Source organism: Myxine glutinosa, chromosome 2 (genome assembly GCF_964187855.1).
Source record: "Myxine glutinosa chromosome 2, kmMyxGlut1.1, whole genome shotgun sequence".
NCBI lineage: Eukaryota > Metazoa > Chordata > Myxini > Myxiniformes > Myxinidae > Myxine > Myxine glutinosa.
The window spans coordinates 24,587,325-24,605,637 of record NC_136262.1 but is presented as its reverse complement, the minus strand read 5'-3'; the positions used below and the strand labels follow the sequence as shown (position 1 = coordinate 24,605,637).

General features: G+C 45.2%; 1 protein-coding gene across 5 annotated transcripts in view; it reads left to right on the top strand.

Annotated features, from left to right (window-relative positions):
- LOC137421983 (protein SLC31A2) overlaps window positions 1-18,210 on the top strand; it is a 33,104-nt gene extending 14,894 nt beyond the window's left edge. For 2 of the 5 annotated variants that reach the window (XM_068108623.2, XM_068108621.2), the window contains exons 3-4: window positions 6,074-6,302; window positions 11,887-12,363. In XM_068108623.2, coding sequence (XP_067964724.2) covers window positions 6,074-6,302; window positions 11,887-12,172 — 515 coding nt within the window. In that variant the 3' untranslated portion in view covers window positions 12,173-12,363. Of the gene's footprint in view, window positions 1-6,073; window positions 6,303-11,886 lie in introns of all 5 variants that reach the window. The other 3 variants (XM_068108624.2, XM_068108625.2, XM_068108622.2) reach the window with 3 other exon arrangements.
- The last annotated feature ends 103 nt before the right edge of the window (window positions 18,211-18,313 follow it).

Below are 18,313 nucleotides of genomic sequence, written 5' to 3'. Positions count from 1 at the left end.
CTTTCAGAATCATTGGAATCTCCTGCGATGTAGTCAACGCCGAGGGCCTTTCACTCACTCACCGCAGGCAGGTTGGTGGTCTTTCTGTCTTCTACCGACTCCTCTCCGGCCTTGCTCCCCCAGCTCTCTCTGTGCTCTGTCCCCCCAATATTCCTTCAGGTCGCACAAGATCTGCTCTTATGGTTAAACTGCCAAAGTCTAGGCTCTCTGCTCACCTTCACTCTTTCATTCCCCTTTTCTCCCGCCTCTGGAACAAACTCCCCCACTCCCTTCAATCCCACTCCTCCCTCCAGGTCTTTAAAACAGCTGTTCACCACCATCTCTTATCGTCCCCCATCGAAAACCTTGATCTTTTCTACCCCCGGTAATTCACCCCAGAGTCCTTGCAGTGTTCATATGTTTTAATCCTCTCCCACCTCCCCCCAAGTCCTCCCGATGTCCCTGCTCTCAAATGTTGTGTTTGTGTCCTTCCCCCTCTTCCCCCTCTCTTTTGTGTCCTTCCCCCTCTCTCCCCATCTTGTCTGCCGCTCCCCTTGTTTTTTGTGTTTTGTGTGTCGGTTTGTCTTTTTGTGTGATTAATGTTAGCTCTTTCACGAGCCTCGATCTTGTATACAAAAAAAAAAAAAAAAAAAAAAAAAAATACCCTAACAGGTGTCCGGGTAGTCGGGTCTCCATCCAGTGACACAAACCCCTTTGAAATAAATGGTTGGTAACCCTTTTGAGGGCGACCACTCACATTTGCCATTGCATTCGGAGTGGTACTAGTCGAACTCCGCTCCTGATTTGCCTTTCCCAGAGCATAACAGTGGGACATCAAGTGTCCAGGTTTATGGCAAAAACCACAAGTAGGCCCGGAGGAGAACCTCGTGGTCTGCCAAGGCATGGGGGTGGCGGTCTGCCTCGAGCCCCCCGGACGATAGGTCTGTCTTGGAACCGCAGTCTTCTGATTTCTAGAAGTCGTGGTATCAGAGTGGTCCTCATTTTCATCTCGAGGCCGCCCCCCTGAATCTTCGTTCTCCGCACCAGATGTATCATAACTCTCCGTGCGAACTCTAGGTGGGAAGTTAGGTTTATGGAACCTCATCCTGTGTGTTAAGGCATAGTCATCCGCCATGGTTGCTGCCTCATACAACTTTGGTACTTTCCTTTCTTCCAGATGTACTTTAATGTCCTCGTGGACGCACTGTTGGAATTCCTCCACCAGGATCAATTGTCGCAATAGTTTGAAGTCTTTCCCAACTCCTCTTGAATCACACCACCGATCAAACACGGTTTCTTTCATTCTGGCAAACTCCACATGGGTCTCATTCTCCCTCTTCCTGGCGTTCCGGAATTTTTGCCGGTAAGCTTCAGGGACCAATTCATAGGCCTTGAGAATGGTTTTCTTCACTATCTCATAATCTGCACATTGCTCAATCGGTAAAGCCGAATAAATATCTTGAGCTTTACCCACCAGAACACTTTGCACTAATATGGTCCAGGACTCCTCCGGCCATTTTAGCATTTGAACCACTTTCTCAAAGTGTAAAAAAAACTTGGCTACCTCCTTTTCATTGAAGGGTGGAACCAGCCTCACATGCCTACCAACATCCCAAGAGTTCTGACTGGTTGTCGAACCAGTCGGCATGGGTGGTACCTCTCCCCGTTCTCTCATGAACTCCAGCTCCTTGACTTTAATTTCCTGCTGACGCGCCAATTCACGGTCCTTTAACTCCCTTTCGGCTCTTCTCTTCTCTGCTTCGAGTTCTCTTGCAGCTCTCGTTTCCTCTGCTTTTTTGTCTTCTGACCTTTCCTGGAGTTCTCTTTCCACTCTCCTTTCCTCTGTTTTTTCTCTTCTAACCTTTCCTGGCTCTCTCAATTGCATCTCCGTTTTTTGGAGCTCCACACTTTCTTGTTCTTCTGGTAACAAATCCAAGGCTCCCTCTCTCCATGTTCCTTGTTCCACCATAGATTCTATCACCACTGTCTGCATCTCTGTTTTCTTCATTTTAGCTCGGACCTCCAAGCTAAAATGTGTGCCCAATATCAAGAGTTCCGATTTTAGTAACGCTCGGAACTGTGCCTCACTAGGGGTCGCTGTAAACTTCTCTGCATCAAACTCCATGGTGACTATCCGTTAACACCTGTTAACCTTCACACAAGAAATTTACAAAAAAAAAACAATTTTTTTTTTTTTGAAAAATTTGGGAATGTTGAACAAATTCCAAAATTGGAAAATTTGGGAATGCTAGGGAATTCTATCCCGGACGATATTTAGGGAATTTTAGATCCCGGACGAAGACCCAATTTTGAGCCCACGAGTTTCAATTGGACGAGCCCCCAATTTCTGTTGCGGAGTCCTCTACAATCTCCTGGTCTCGGTAACCTCCGAACCCCGAGAGGAACCCCGGCAGAAAAATATATTACCCTGTGTTGAAAATCAATAGTGAAACCACACCAATGATTATAAATGAACAAACTTGTATTATAAATCACACACAGGTAATTTGGTACAGCAAATGGCCATTAAGAGTGCACTCTATATATATCTTATATAAAGTCAAGTGACTCACTGCTCTGCCAGCAAATGAATGGACACTCCTCAATGTCTCTATGACTTTTCCCAAGGCGAATGGGATTCGCTCCAGCGGTCGATGGAACGAAATCCGGTCGAAGCCCGAATCTCGCTCTCCAGTCGATATCCGAAGCGTGTACAGTGGGCAAGGGTGCTCTTCCCGCCAAACTGTACAATGGCGCACCTTCACCACTCCCTCAGCAAACCGCAACGTAATTGGAGACGAAGCGGTCTCACCCACTCATCCCCGACAGACGGTAGGATGTTGGGGGTGAAGATGACACGAAGCAAACGCTCACCGGTGTCCGAAGCACGGGGTTCAAAATGGCTGACGGCTCTGGCTTGAGCCGATGCGACGAGGCAAGGATTCGTCGGAATCTCAGCGCCCCAAATCTGTCTACGCAGATTTCTCCACTCCAGCGAATATTGTTATCGCCGGATGTCCCTTCCAGGAACTCAAAATCCCCACGTGGCTGTCGGTAAACCTGGCTCGTTACGGAGCGCTGACGTCACCGTCCTCTCCGACTTTGCGCGCGCTTCTTCTTCCTCTTCACCTCATTGTCTTCTCCTTCGGTTTCCTGTTTCACTTACAGTTATCCTTTTTAACTTTTGATAACTGTTCGTGAATAATAAACCTTGTGAAACTAATAATAATACATAATATCAGAAACATGTCCAGTGGGTGAAAACCACAATAACGGAAGTCACGAATCTGTAACAGTTGGCACATGTGCAGACAAAAACAGATGGACAAACGGACCTAAATGCAATACCCTCTCCTCTGGCGAGGGTAATGAGAAAATTCATTGATGCCATGTGTGAACCTCCTACCTTTTCTTGTTTATACAATTAGTGAGCATTTGTTTATACAATTAATATAATCATTCTAAACTTACCTTGTGCATCGTAAACTTACCTTCTTAAACTTACCATCGCAAACTTACCATTTTAAACTTACCTTGTGCACTTATCATTATAAGACCGAGATATGACCTTCCATCGGTGTTAAGAAGCACCCAGACCAGATACCATGTCTCCTTGTGGGATGTCTGCCTGAATTTTGAGAATGACGGCATTGTCCCTCCAATCGCAAAAACGCCCATGAAATAGATCGTCATGCATGGCATGTTCACATGAGGTAATCCTGAAAGGTTCAAAGTCCACTCACTGGCAGTGATGATCGAGTGCTTTGGTAGTACACACCCATCCACCATCCAGATCTTGCACAGGTCCACGTCATTGGGAGTTTGCAGTATGAGCTGAAGATCTCAACATTTTGGGTACGTTGAGAAAGTTCTCCAACTCTGAGAAAGTTCTCCAACTCTTTCGTTGTGCAGAGAAACACCCCTTTCTTCTGGTACGTTTGTAAGTATTTTCAACTTCATTTCGAAGCTTTGTGAGGCATTACATGGAAGAATCCTTGTCTTTTACACCCAATTCACCTTAACATGCCCGAAAAACATCGTTGCTAAGGGGTTCTGCACATGCCCGCCAAGCATTCTGGGGTGGACTACGTCATTTCGAAAGTCTCGTGTAAAGTCTAAACCAAGCCATTTATACATTTTTCTGCTTACTTAAATGACATTAAAATTTCAAAACTAGGAAGTCTTCCAGGATAGAGGCAAAAAGGATAAGAAGAAGCAATCTTCCCATGCCGAATTCCCATAAAAATACCAACTTCACGCAAAGAAAGCAACCTTGCCAGTGGGATAATGATGGTCTTTGTTTTTAATCGGATCAAAGGTTGTGAAGCCAAAAATTTAACAATTGCTGACTTGTTCAACATGCTTATTGCTTATCTGCTTGCTGAATTCATGTTTTTGAAGACATTGAGTCAGCCTGCTTAGCATTCCCATCTGAGCACGTAGCTCATCAAGCTGTGACCCGGAGTAATATAATTTTACATCAATTTTCTATGACTATTCTTTTTCATGTAAAATCCACTTACTAATATTTGTCTCCTAATATTGTTGTCCTACATATTGTTTGGTTTGTAGAGGAGGGAGTAATCGTTAGATCAAGGCCATAGATGCCATGTGTATTCACATGTAATTTTGGAACTTCTCATCTTGTATTAAGTATATCATACAAGGTATCCCTGGTGATATCCCTGGTGTTGGGCTAGCGGCTAGGGTGCCGGCTTAGGATCCAAGGATCCTGGGTTCGAATCCCGGTCGATCGCTGAATTAACGCCAGGGGGGTTGACTCAGCCTGTCATCCTTCCGAGGTCGGCTAATTGAGTACCAGTTCACTGGTAATTCCCTGTTTGTCGTTAAAGGCGGCAAAAAGGGTTGGCGTCAGGAAGGGCATCCGGCCGTAAAACATTGCTTCAAATAGGGGACCGAAAAACAACAACAACCACGGTTCCCGAAAAAGGCCAACCCCCGCCTTGCGGGGAAAAATGGCCTCTAAAGGTGGTGTTATTTTTTTATATATATAAGGTAAGGGGGTAAATGTAAGTTGTTGTTTGTGAAAGAGAAAGAAAGTTGTGCTATTAGAAAGAGCTAATAGAAACAACAGAAACAGCTGGGAGAGTGGATTAGGAGAGTGGACATCTCCCAACTCCCCTACGTTCAAGAGGTATTTTGTCAAAGTGTGAGAAGCAGATATTTGTTTAATGCCCCAGGCAGAGACTTGATAGAAGTCTATATGGTGAAGATTGGTTGACCATGGGGATTAATAAATGTAAAAACCCACTCTCTGATGGCAATAGCAGAGGAAAGGGGGAAGAAGTCGATGGAGATGGTCCTTTCTTACTGTGGTGCACTTCCTTGGTGAGGTTTGATCCGTCTACCATGGATTCTCCAGCTGCAGATCCTCTCCCACCAGGGACCTTCGCCTGCAGCAGCCTTCTCTCACTTGCCACGTGGCCTGCTCTAGTTGAAGCCTGCAGGCCCGCATGACGCTGCCATATCTTTTCGGACACTGCCCGGGTCATGAGACTAGTTGTGTGTGTGGCCCCTAAACATCTTTTTGTACTTAACGGTATATTTCGTGCTTCCACCATTCATTTTGTCATGTGATTAATCAGGATAATTTGAGCTCGCTGGATAGTTAAATTATTCTAGCTTTATTTGATAAATTATGCAGGAATAGGCTCGCCTGCTCACAGGCTCGAGGTGACCACTTGACGCAGCCTATGAGGAAAAGCTTTAGTTTGGCTGTCTTTGGGCTGCAGGCTCCAGTGCACGGAAGTAGCCATCAGGTGGAGTTGCATTCTGTCTGAAAGCTGCTGTTCACACGACAGTATCATGAAACTTTGGCAGGTACGCTTGAGAAATAATTCCGCAGTTCAAAAGAGAGGGGAGTGGTCCTACGTCACATTTTGAGCAGTGTGACACAGCAGATAAATCTGGTGACGTTATCTCTAGACATAGACAGTCACTGTGTTCTCATAAGCAAATTCATAGAACATTATTGATATCACTATTCAAATATGTGTTTGAAAAGCCATGACCTAGTCCTAGTGTGTCGACATTAAATGCACAGATTTGTTCTAACATGTGTCATGCCCTTCAGAAATGGTCGTCTCCGTTGCATTTCTGTTCCTTCTGGCCGCTACATATGAAGCACTCAAGGTATTTTGCCAACGAGTCCAGCATTCTTGGTTTCGAACAACAAGGTACATTGAGAATGATGGAGAGGTGGTTCAACGTGAGGCCCACAGCAGTGTAACAGCATCGGAACAAAGTATTGAGAGTGAAGCTCGGCTGCTTAGATCGAACAGGAAAATAGTGACGGTGTCTTGGTGAGTATTTTAATGGTTTATGCTGTTAACTTTTATTTTTCTTCAGTTTTGATTTTTATAATGCAACTACTGCAACTGCAACTGATAATGTAAAGAAATAATATGCACTTGTCACACTTAAAACATACTTTAAATGTCTTCGTGTCACAGTAATATTACTGCAACCTACCAGAAAGTAGTTAGATGCCAGACAGCAGATAGGGAGGAAGAACAGGGATGTAACATATTGAACTATTCGTTAGAGTACCCATCCCTTCTCCCCCCTCCTCCCCCTACCCCTCCTCTCTCTCCCATCCCTTCTCTCTGCCTACACACTCTCTCCGTCCTCCTGTCTCTCTTACATTCTGTCTCTCTCCCTCCCCACTCTCTTTCTCCCCCTCCAATTCCCCTCTTTTCTGTGCTTCTCTCTCTTCTGTCGCTCTCCCCCTCTTCTCTCTCTCCTCACCCCTCCCCGTTCTCTCTGTCAGCCTCACTTCTCTCCCCCTCCTCTCTATCTCTTCTCTACCACCCCACTCCTCTCTACCCCTCTCCCCTATCTCCTCCCTATCCTCTCACCCCATTACCTCTCCCCCTACAACTATATGTCTGTGCTCTATCATTTTTAAACATTGATCGTCAAGCAAGGAAGCAACACGCACCATATTTAAAGTATTTCATATACTGAATGCCAAAAGAAACGCAAATCCTGAGGACGAATCAAATATGGTTTATTAACTCAACTGGACTATGTCCAGCTGAGTTTTTGTCGACACCCAGTGTCCGTCGTCCGTCTGTCGTCTGTCTGTCTGTCTGTAAATAATTCGACGTCTACGCTCTAAAAGTCACAAATATTGATTAAATTTGATGAAACCTGTTATGCAGCATCTTTAAGACATAAAGTAGTTTGGGATTGCTTTTGGGCGTTGCATGCCCAAAAATGGGCGTGGCAGGGCGGCCATATTGAAAATCAATTTTTGTCATATTTTTTAGCACATATAAACTACAGACTTGGCATTTAATATGGAATTTTTTTTTTTTCTTGACTTGGGTTTACTTTCTTAACTCAGTATATCAATCTGGTGAGTTTCTTTTACACTTTGGTGATTTATTTGTTAAAAGAACCATGTCACTGATTGTCTGTCGCAGCAAGAAGTCAACAACAGGATTATATCACAGGTGGCGTGGCAAAATGTATGGACAGGTGCATTTGATGATTGGCTTCACAGTCGGGTATACAAGGGTTGTTGCGTTCTGTATTAGTGGAAAACAACTGCTGCACGTCTCCAAAAGTTATTGCCGCTTCCTCTGGAGATGGTCCGTTAACTCGACAATGCTGTTTGTCATGGAGTGGTGGCTTTACGAAATTACGGCATGAAACAGCATGCTATTGCTCGGCAGTATGGCATCACTCAAGATCAGGTGTCAAAGATCCTGAAACGAAATGCTCAGAGGGGTGTCCCTACTCCAATACCAGGCCAGGACGTCCCCGCAGAACCACAAGGAGGGTTGATCGCCAGCTGCACCGGTTAGTCCGCAATGGCCGTACCAAGTCAGCTAATGGGCTTAGGGCTGAGTGGCAGCAACTGACAAATGTGCCTGTATCCAGAAGGCTAGTCAACCAACGACTGGTTCAAGCAGGCTATCGTGCCAGGCGTCCCCTGAGAAAGCCACGCCTGACCAGACAACACCGCCAGCGCCGATTGCAGTGGGTCAGAGAGAACCGTCAATGGCAGCCAAGACACTGGAATCATGTGATCTTCAGTGACGAGTCTAGATTTCTGGTCTATCGTCAAGATGGCCGCGTCCGAGTGTGCAGACAAGTGCATGAAGCCTACAACAAAGATTGTATAGTGCCAAGAGTCCAAGCTGGAGGTGGTGGGGTGACCGTTTGGGCTGCTTTTCATGCAGGGGGCAAAACTGACCTGGTTGTTCTAAATGGAAACCTGAACCAGTTCAAGTGCAGGACCATTCTGGAAGAAACATTGCTTCCATTTGCTCATGCAGCATTTCGAGGAAACTTTGTCTTCCAAGATGGCAATGCACGGCCTCGTGCTCGCATGATCCAACACTTTCTTGCTGACCGTGGTGTCGAGCATATGGAGTGGCCTGCCATGTCCCCGGATATGAATCCGATAGAGAATTTGTGGGCAGAATTAACGCGTCAAATCGACCACTGGACCAGCAGCCAACCTCTGTGCGTGAATTACAGCAGACTATTGTAACTGCATGGCAAGCGATTCCTGTCCAAACCTTGGCAAATCTCGTGAACAGCATGCCTCAACGTGTACGTGCTCTCCTGAATGCTCGTGGGGGTTACACGAAGTACTGAACTGTAATTTTACTGTCCGTAATCCCAGTCGTAATTTAACTTTTGTTTTTGTTAAAAAAATTTTTTGGCTAATGTGCAAAATAAAGAGCTACTTCTGGAAAACGTACAGAAGTTTAACACAGTACTGTCCATGAATTGAGTTCGATATCAGTTTACATCACTTTCAAGGATCAATTTATTTGTTTCGAAATGTCAAATGTGGTTTTTGTTTCTTTTAAAGGTCACATTAACAAAATCTAGAATAATTTCAACATAATTCCAATGAACTTTTGGTTCTAAGACATCTTGAAAAGTAAGTTCACCCCCACAAAAAAAAGATTCCATATTAAATGCCAAGTCTGTATATAGTTTGTGGTTGTATTATGCATATTCTAACCATATTGATATAGACCAGTTGAGTTCAGGTTCCCTGGAACCTCTAGTTTATTTTTGCTATATTACAATACGACACCAACAGGTAATACATCTGGTTGTTTTTGGATGAAGTTTTGTTGCAAGCTCGTAAATGACACTGGCAGTGTGTGTAGTGGTCGTGTATCACGTGATCTTCAGCGTTTGCTGTGTTTGAAGTTAAGGTTATAATGGGATGTATGCACACTTACTGCACATGCGCCACAAGGATCACAAATTGTCCGTGGAGGTGTGCAGCTTAAAGGCCTGCCTCGTGCTGTTCTTGCATTAGTCTACTAACGTCAGCAACGGCAATCTCACGAATACGAAAGTTTTAAGAGGGAGAGAGCCATTGGACAACTGCAAGCTGGTGAGGGTGCACAGCGGGCTGCCAAAACTTTTCATCGTCCACGTGTCCACCATTTATCACCTCTATTATCCCTAGGAGGGATTCAATGTGACCAAGAGCACCAATGACCACCAGCACTCAGGCAGACCAAGGGTGACAACAGCATGTCAGGATCGACACATTCATCGCAATCACCTGCAACAACGTTTCCAGTCAGCCAGTGAAATGGCCCGTAACACTGTTAGAATCGATGGAAGGCCCCCAAAACTGTCAGATTCTGAACTTGTGAAAGAGTGCTGCAATGCAGGCGACCAGCTAGGGGTCCAGTGCTAACTCAACATCACCGTCAGGACAGACTTGCATGGCGCAGAGCTCGTGTGAACTGGCATCACCAAAAGTGGAGACGAGTCATCTTCACTGATGAGAGTCATTACTGCATTGATCCCGTTGATGGATGTGAGAGAGTGGGTTGATGTAGAGGGAAGCACTATGGTGACTAGTCTGTCCTTGAGAGGAAAGCCTGGGTGGTCCTAGTGTGATGGTTTGGGCTGGTATTGGACTCGATCAGAAAAAGGCAGGGGAATGGCGTAACACCACAGCGCAACATTGACCAAGTCCTCGGGACACATGTCCCCTTTTTTGCATGACACCCAAACTTCCAGTTCCAGCAGGATAACGCCTGTCCGCATTCCTCCAGGATAACCCAAGCCTTCTTGCTCCATCACAACATCAATAGAATGCCTTGGCCATCCCTAAGTCCCAATCTGAATCTAATAGAGCATGTTTGGGATGCCATTCAGAGACACTTGAACAACGTGCCCGAGAAAAAGGACAGCTGATCAGCTTCGAACAGCCATTCTACAGGTGTGGCGGAGCATCCCTATGAACGTTGTCAACCAAATTATTCATTCCATATACAGACGTTATACTGCAGCTTTCGACGCAAATGGTGGTCACACAAGGTTCTGAAGGTCATCTCTTCAAACTCTTCAAAGACTCTACCATCGCCAGAAGTGACTATGCAATGCTTGTGTCTCAACATCCACAGCATTATTGTCTGACATTATATCCAGAAATGTCTATCATTCCATCCGATTGTGTCAGGAATACACCAAAACAAGCCAAAAAATATATTCAGTTTGTCTTCAGGATTACGTTTCTTTTGGTGTTCAGTATATAACTCGTCAATAGGCCGGGGTTTGAAATGCCAAACTCCTTGACTCTCAAATAATTGCATAATAGGGTCCACTGAGAATTGGATTTAAGTTTATTTTGGAACTATTTGAAGATTATTATGAACTGTTATTTTTAGGTCATGATGCTAAATGCAGGGAGGTTTTTCTTTAAATAAATGACGGCCTTGCACTACAACCTTTGTCCAAAGACTTACAGTATATGCTAGTGTCATTAGCAATGCTGACATTGTTTGTTCAACTTTAATAATCCTCATACTCTGTCACATCGGTGTCACAGAAGCAGCTTCCCGAATAAGAGTTCTACTGGATGGTTTGTCTTTGCCTTTCTAACAGTAGTTCAGGAAGGAATTTGGTCATTGTGCCGGTTATAGGGCAGGAATCACAAGCTCGGCTTCACGTGGCTGAAACTAAAGCATTCAGAACCATTGGAATCTCCCACGATGAAGATGATTCTGAGGGCCTTTCTCTCACTCACCGCAGGCAGGTTGGTGGTCTTTCTGTCTTCTACCGACTCCTCTATGGCCTTGCTCCCCCTGTCCTGTCTGTGCTCTGTCCCACGAATATTCCTGCAGGACGCACAAGATCTGCCAGCAACCCTCATCTGGTGAAACTGCCAAAATCAAGACTCTCTGCTCACCTTCACTCCTTCATTCCTCTTTTCTCCTGCTCTGGAACAAACTCCCTCACTCTCTTCAATCCCTCTCCTCCCTCCAGTTCTTTAAAACAGCTGTTCACCACCATCTCTTATCTTCCCCCATCCAAAACCTTGATCTTTTCTACCCCCGTTAAAACACCCCAAATCCGCCTCTTTCAATCTCCAACTTCTTTCCTGAAATTCCTAGTAGTGTTCATTTGCTTTATACCGTGTACCCCTCCCTCCTCCCCCAGGCCTCCCCCTTCCACAGATCTACCGACGTCCCTGTTCTCTTCTGTTGTTGTGCTTGTGTGCTTCCCTCTCTCCACCTCTTGTCTCCCGCTCCCTTAATTGTATGTTTTATGTGTCTGTGCATGTTTTCATGTTCAATGTGTTCGCGCTCTTATACGAGCCTTGATTCTGTATACAAAAAACATAAAAAAGATTGCTCGCCTAATCTTCGAAGGACACCGTTGGGATCTTTAACGACCCACCAACGTCCATCAGGGGGGATAGCAACACATTGAAGAATCACCACTTCCTTGGAACAGTGTATACAATATACTGCATATCTGTTTCCTCAGAATCACCATTCCCCAGGTAGTAAAATGTATAATCTGAATTGCAGTTTAATGTGCACTTGATGAAGAAAGCCATAAAATTCATAAACAAATATTCTGTTTTTCTCTCTGTTTTTACTTTCTTAGCAATCACCTTCTCAAAGGACTATTTTGTTCGAGCCTGCACATGCTTCAGGTGTTTACAGGATACGTTCTCATGCTCGCTGTGATGTCGTACAATGCCTGGGTATTTTTAGGCATTTTAGCTGGTGCGGGCCTGGGATATTTCCTCAGTTACCCATTTCTACCCGTCATGTCACCAAGCCTGCCTTCCACAAACCCGAAGCAGATGTTGGGCGATGGATGTGATGAACCTTCACCCTCTTCAACAATGCATGAACTCTGTGGAAATGATGATGAAAGTGACAGCTGACGGGTTTGGACACCACTGTCTTGGGCAGCAATTGCTTGCTTTAAAAAAGAAAACACAACCAGACGTTCATTGGTCAAAGGGAAATGTACATCACTTTGTATCTTACCCTGGTATTGTTTTTTCAGTCGTATAGATTTTTTTATGCATTAGATGGATTTGCTAAAATGTGTATCACTAAAAGGAAAAGCATCCGCCCGTCCGTGTGTCACACTTCATTCTAAAGGGTTCCATTTGTTGTGGAATCATAACAAACAGTGCCATTGGACAGGTAATCAATTTACTTAGTTGGAAAGCCAATAATCAATTTACTTTGAACCAAAATTAGTGTTCGTTTAAAGATGCCTGTTTTAAAAGCTTGTCTTTCCTACTATGGAAGAAGAAGAAGCAGAACCTCAAGCTTTTACGTAGCCGTTCCTGCCGCGTTATAATAATAATAATAATAATAAAAAGATACCATTGGAAAGCCAATAATCAATTTACTTTGAACCAAAATTAGTGTTCGTTTAAAGATGCCTGTTTTAAAAGCCTGTCTTTCCTACTATGGAAGAAGAAGAAGCAGACCCTCAAGCTTTTACGTAGCCGTTCCTGCCGCGTTATAATAATAAGAATAAAAAGGTACCATTGGAAAGCTAATAATCTATTTACTCAGTTGGAAAGCTAATAATGGATTTTTTTTTAGAACAAAAATTGGTGTCCGTTTTATCATAAGTGTAAGGTATCTCGACAAACTGCGATCAATTGTCGTACGCGTTTATTCACTCTGCCGATCAAGGCCCGATTCACAGCAGCGCCATCCGAGGTCTGGCGTAGGGATCCAACCCGGTCCCGGTGTAGGGATACAACGGTGAATATTTGCACTGCATACATGACATCCTCCCCTTTAAGTCCAAAATTACCACGAGCAATACGTGCTAGATTTCCAGAATTGACATTTCAAAAGCAACATTTCCAAAACATGTGAAAATATGTGTGTAAACGGTTATGAGAATAATGAAAATACGTGAAAATAATGAATAATCAACGTGAATGAAAATAATGAAAAATCATCATCAACGAATTACCACGAGCAATAAGTGCTAGATTTCCAGAATTGACATTTCAAAAGCAACATTTCCAAAACATGTGAAAATATGTGTAAACGTGAAAAAAAAACATCTTCAAAGATTCAACCGGTCGGGTGCTTTTCTCTCACGCATTGAGCGTCGCGGTGTACCAGTGGATACAGAGTCCGAGGTGATTCCTTTGGGTCGCGGTGTACCAGTGGATACAGAGTCCGAGGTGATTCCTTTGGTCTCCACGAAGGGTGTAGCGTTTGCAGAGGTTTTCGGGGCATCCGAGCCGGCTGGAGCGGCCACGACGATCTCCGGCAGTGGCGGGTCGAACTGTTGTCCTGACTGTGACGATGCTAGAGGCTCCATCGACTCACAGTGACGGTAGGTTATGTGGTCCTGATGTCGACGAATTTCGCGGCCGTCCTGCAGGCGAATCACACAGGACAGTGGACCTGGCTTCTTGATGATGTCCCCCGGTAGCCACGTCGCACCTGCACCAAAATTTCGGGCAAACACTGGATCTCCAATGTTGATACATTGACTGTTGGACGTCTTATCGTGCACCAACTTTTGATTAAGCTGGCTCTGATAAACATTTGATGATATGTCTGGTTTGAGATTGTCAAGTGTTGATCTCAAGTGTCGTTTCATCAATAACTCAGACGGAGCTGCACTGGTTGTTGATTGTGGCGTGATACGGTATTTGAACAGGAGACGAGACAGCTTTGTTTCCAGGGTTCCCTCCTGAAGTTTCTGCAATCCGGATTTGATGATTCCTACGGATCGTTCGGCCAAGCCATTTGAAGCCTGGTGATGTGGGCTGACAAACTTATGTTTGATGCCGTTCCGACGTGTGAACTCGGCAAACTCGGTACTGGAAAAACACGAACCGTTATCACTCACGATCATCCTGGGCAGACCATGAGTGGCGAAACAGCGTCTGAGTCTTTCGATGACAATGGCTGACGTAGTACCACGCTTCACATAGGCATCAATCCATTTTGTGTGCGCGTCCGTAATTATTAGAATCATGCTGCCGTTAATAGGCCCGGCATAATCGAGATGTAGGCGATGCCACGGTTCGCTGGGCCATTCCCAGGGATGCAGTGGTGCTTTCGCAGGTGTATTCCGGGTGCTCTGGCAGGGGTAACAATGTCGAACATGATGTTCGATATCAGCATCAAGATTCGGCCACCACACATAGTTTCTGGCGAGTGACTTCATCTTCACAATCCCGGGGTGACAGTCATGGATTTCATTCATGACCCTGGAACGCAGATTTTCCGGGATCACGACACGACATCCCCAGAGTAGGCAACCATTTTCCACGCTGAGTTCGTTTTTATGTGCTTTAAAAGCCGCAAAATCTGGGTCACCCTCAGGTAGCAAATGCCATCCAAGCTGTACAGTCTGGACAGTTCTGGACAGAACGGGGTCTCGTCGAGTATGAGTGCGGATCTGGCCGGAATCGACAGCACAATCTTCCAGATGATCCATCAGTGCGATAATGGATCCTGGTGTAGGCGAATCATCAACAGATTCTGGAAGGGGTAACCGACTCATGGCATCTGCATTTGTGATAGACGAACCGGGCTTATAACATATGGTGTAGTCATAAGCAGCGAGAAACAGGGACCAGTGGATGATCCTGGGCGGTAGTGTGTCAGATGTCGCCTTAGTTGGACCAAACAGACTGATCAGCGGCTTGTGATCAGTGCGAATCGTGAAATGATGTCCAAGAAGGTACTGGCGAAATTTGCCGACGCCGAAAACGATTCCCAATCCTTCCTTGTCAAGTTGGGAATAGTTTTTCTCTGCCGGGGACAACGTTCTGGATGCAAATGCAACCGGTCTTTCCGTACCGTCAGGCATCACGTGTGATAATACACTCCCCACTCCATACCGACAGGCATCGCATGTCAGCACAAGATCCTTCTCTGGATCAAAATGAACGAGAACATTGGACGATTTGAGCAGATCCTTAGAGGTCTGGAATGCTGATTGTTCAGTAAACCCCCAGCTCCAGGAGACTCCTTTCCTCAAAAGCCGATAAAGGGGGCCCAAAATGTCGGTCACATTCGGGATGTAACGACCATAGAACTGAAGCAAACCGAGGTATGACTTCAATTCGGTCACATCTCGTGGAGCAGGAGCATCCTTGATAGCTCGGACTTTCTCATCTGTCGGGTGTAGACCCTCGGCATCAATCGTATGACCCAGGTACGTGACTGATGGCACCATAAACTTGCACTTGTCTCGACGCAAACGTAGGCCGGAGTCCGAAATCTTCTTCAGAACTCTCTCCAGGTTCTGTAGATGTTCCGCGTCCGTACGACCAGTAACCAGAATATCATCCTGGTAACAAACGACGTTGCGTTCGACAGCAAACAAACTGTCCATGACACGCTGATAAATTCCAGGTGCAGATTTCACTCCAAAACTAAGTCGGTGGTACCTGTACAACCCACGATGCGTGTTGATGGTAAGATACTGTTTCGAATTCTCGTCCAAGCAGAGCTGTAGATAGGCGGATTTGAGATCGAGTTTCGTAAAAGTCTTGCCTCCCGTGAGACGAGCATAGAGGTCTTCGATCCTCGGGATTGGATATTTATCCAATGAAGAACACCTGTTCACGGTCATTTTATAATCTCCACATATGCGGATGGACTGGTCCGATTTTATGACCGGAACGATGGGCGCCGCCCATTCGGCATACTGGATTTGCTCGATGATCCCCTGATCGATGATCCCCTCGATGCTAATCCATTGTGCTGTGCACGCGTGGGTTCGAATCCCATCCTCGTCGCCATGTAAGGTATCTCGACAAATTGCGATCAATTGTCGTACGCGTTTATTCACTCTGCCGATCAAGGCCCGATACACAGCAGCGCCATCCGAGGTCTGGCGTAGGGATCCAACCCGGTCCCGGTGTAGGGATACAACGGTGAATATTTGCACTGCATACACAATAAGTATGGCTGTTTTAAAAGCCCTCCTTCCGTGATCGAAGAAGAAGCGGTAATGGGAGTTTAATTCAGTGGTTCCAATGGTAAGGTTTATTATTCACCGAAAGCAGGAACCCTTCAGGAGGACGAGGAAGGGCGGCACACAAAATTATCTTTATATAGTGATATTTGTTGAAGTAATAGAAAAATATTTTCAAAGTATACGAAAGGAGCACGCATGAAACAACAACAACCACAGCCACCATGACGGCAACAACAACAATGACGTGTTATAAAAGATTCATTTTACGTCATTGAGATTCACAGATAGACATGCAATATTTTTGTTAAGTAAAACGTGCTCTTTTGATTTATACTATCAACGAAGCGATGTGTAGGCGCACCTTGGATTTTCTGTTACACGAGGGAAATGGGGATGGAGGGGTTGGGTTGTTGTAAATTTCTTCAAACTTTGTAATTCAGTAAGTCAAATATTTAAAGTCCACAGCAAAACACCTGAATGTGGAATGTGTGTTCAGTAGATGACCGGGTATTACGAGTCCAATATTCCTCATTGATTGTGTCTGTCTGTTATAGGTATTCAGTGTTGGATCTAACAGGATGTTGCAGAGACTAACAGGATGTTGTTGCAGGATGTAAGCACTTAACTTTTAGTGGTCGAGGCTCAATTTCCACCTCAAATATCAACTGTTTGATTCGCAGGTAGGTTGTGGTGTCACAAAGTGCACCCGTCCCTCAGATGGACGTTAAGTGGATTTCCCATCTACGACCATGAGCTGGTGGATGTTAAAGGTTTAAAATGTCTATATGTTCTTGAAAAGTAGGTGAGTTATCGCTGGTACCCTGAAAAGTTCTAAAGTCTTACCTAAGTCAGCTGCAACTGGCGACTGTCAGCTGCAACGTTATAGCTCGGCCAGGTGGTTCGTGAAAGACTTCGGCGAAACTTGATGAACGATTTGCATGGAACCAAAATAATTGCCTGTTTAACTATAAGAATGGCCATTTAAACGCCTTCTTTCCAGGATTGAAAAAGAAGTGGGAATAGGACCTTAATGCAGTGCTTCCAACGGTAACATTTATTGTTCGCCATCAGCAGGGAAAGGTGTATGCTGCATGTGTGAGAAGTGTTATGATTTATGGGAGCGAGACATGGGTAATGAACGTAGAGCAGCAACGAAGGCTGGAAAGGGTGGAAATGCGAATGGTTCGATGGATGTGCGGAGTATCGTTGAGAGAGAGGAAGACAAATGATGAATTGCGAAAGATGATGGGAATAGAGCCTGTGATTGATGCTGTGAAGAGGAACAGGTTGAGATGGTTTGGTCATGTGTTGAGGAAGGATGAAAGTGACTGGTTGAGAAGAGTGATGGAAATGAATGTAGAAGGAAGTAGAGGACGGGGAAGACCGAGAAAGACTTGGCTAAAGATGGTGGAAGAAGAAATGCGGGCAAGGGGGTTAACAAGGAGAGATGCAGAAAATAGGGCAAAATGGAGAAGATTGTCATGGGGACCGCAAGGCTAACCCCTGCTCTAGCAGGGAAAATGGCCTTAAAATGCATGTTGTTGTTGTTGTTGTGTATCAGCAGGAAACCTTGAGAAGGACACGGAAGGAGCACACAAAAAAATATATAGTAATTTACGTCTCGAAGCAATATAAAAGTACAGTACACAAAAGGAGAACACGAACAACATCAACCCCAGCCACCACAATAGTGATGTGATGGGGGAGGACCTGAACCTGTTGTGCCTGCAGCATGGCCCACACGGGTTTGACAGCGTCCGGACTATCTGCGGGACTTTGTCGCTTCCTTCCACACCTGACCTCTGTGCTGTGGATGAGGAGGAGGAAGGGGGAGGGGGGGGGGGGGTTATGTTTGGCTGTTATAGTTTTATTTGAATTGATGATGTCTTTGTGTGGACACTTTGTTTCCGTAAGTGGTTGCTTTACAGCACTAGTAGAGGCGCCATCTTGTTGAGGATGCGTTAGCCACGAAATAAATGTCCTCTCGAAGTTACTTCACCGAAGTTGTTGGAGTCTGTTTTTACACCATAACACAGTTTCCTTGGCAGCTATGCTGTGGGTGGTTCGTGTGCAGCCACCCGGCTGCTGGTTGCATCATTTT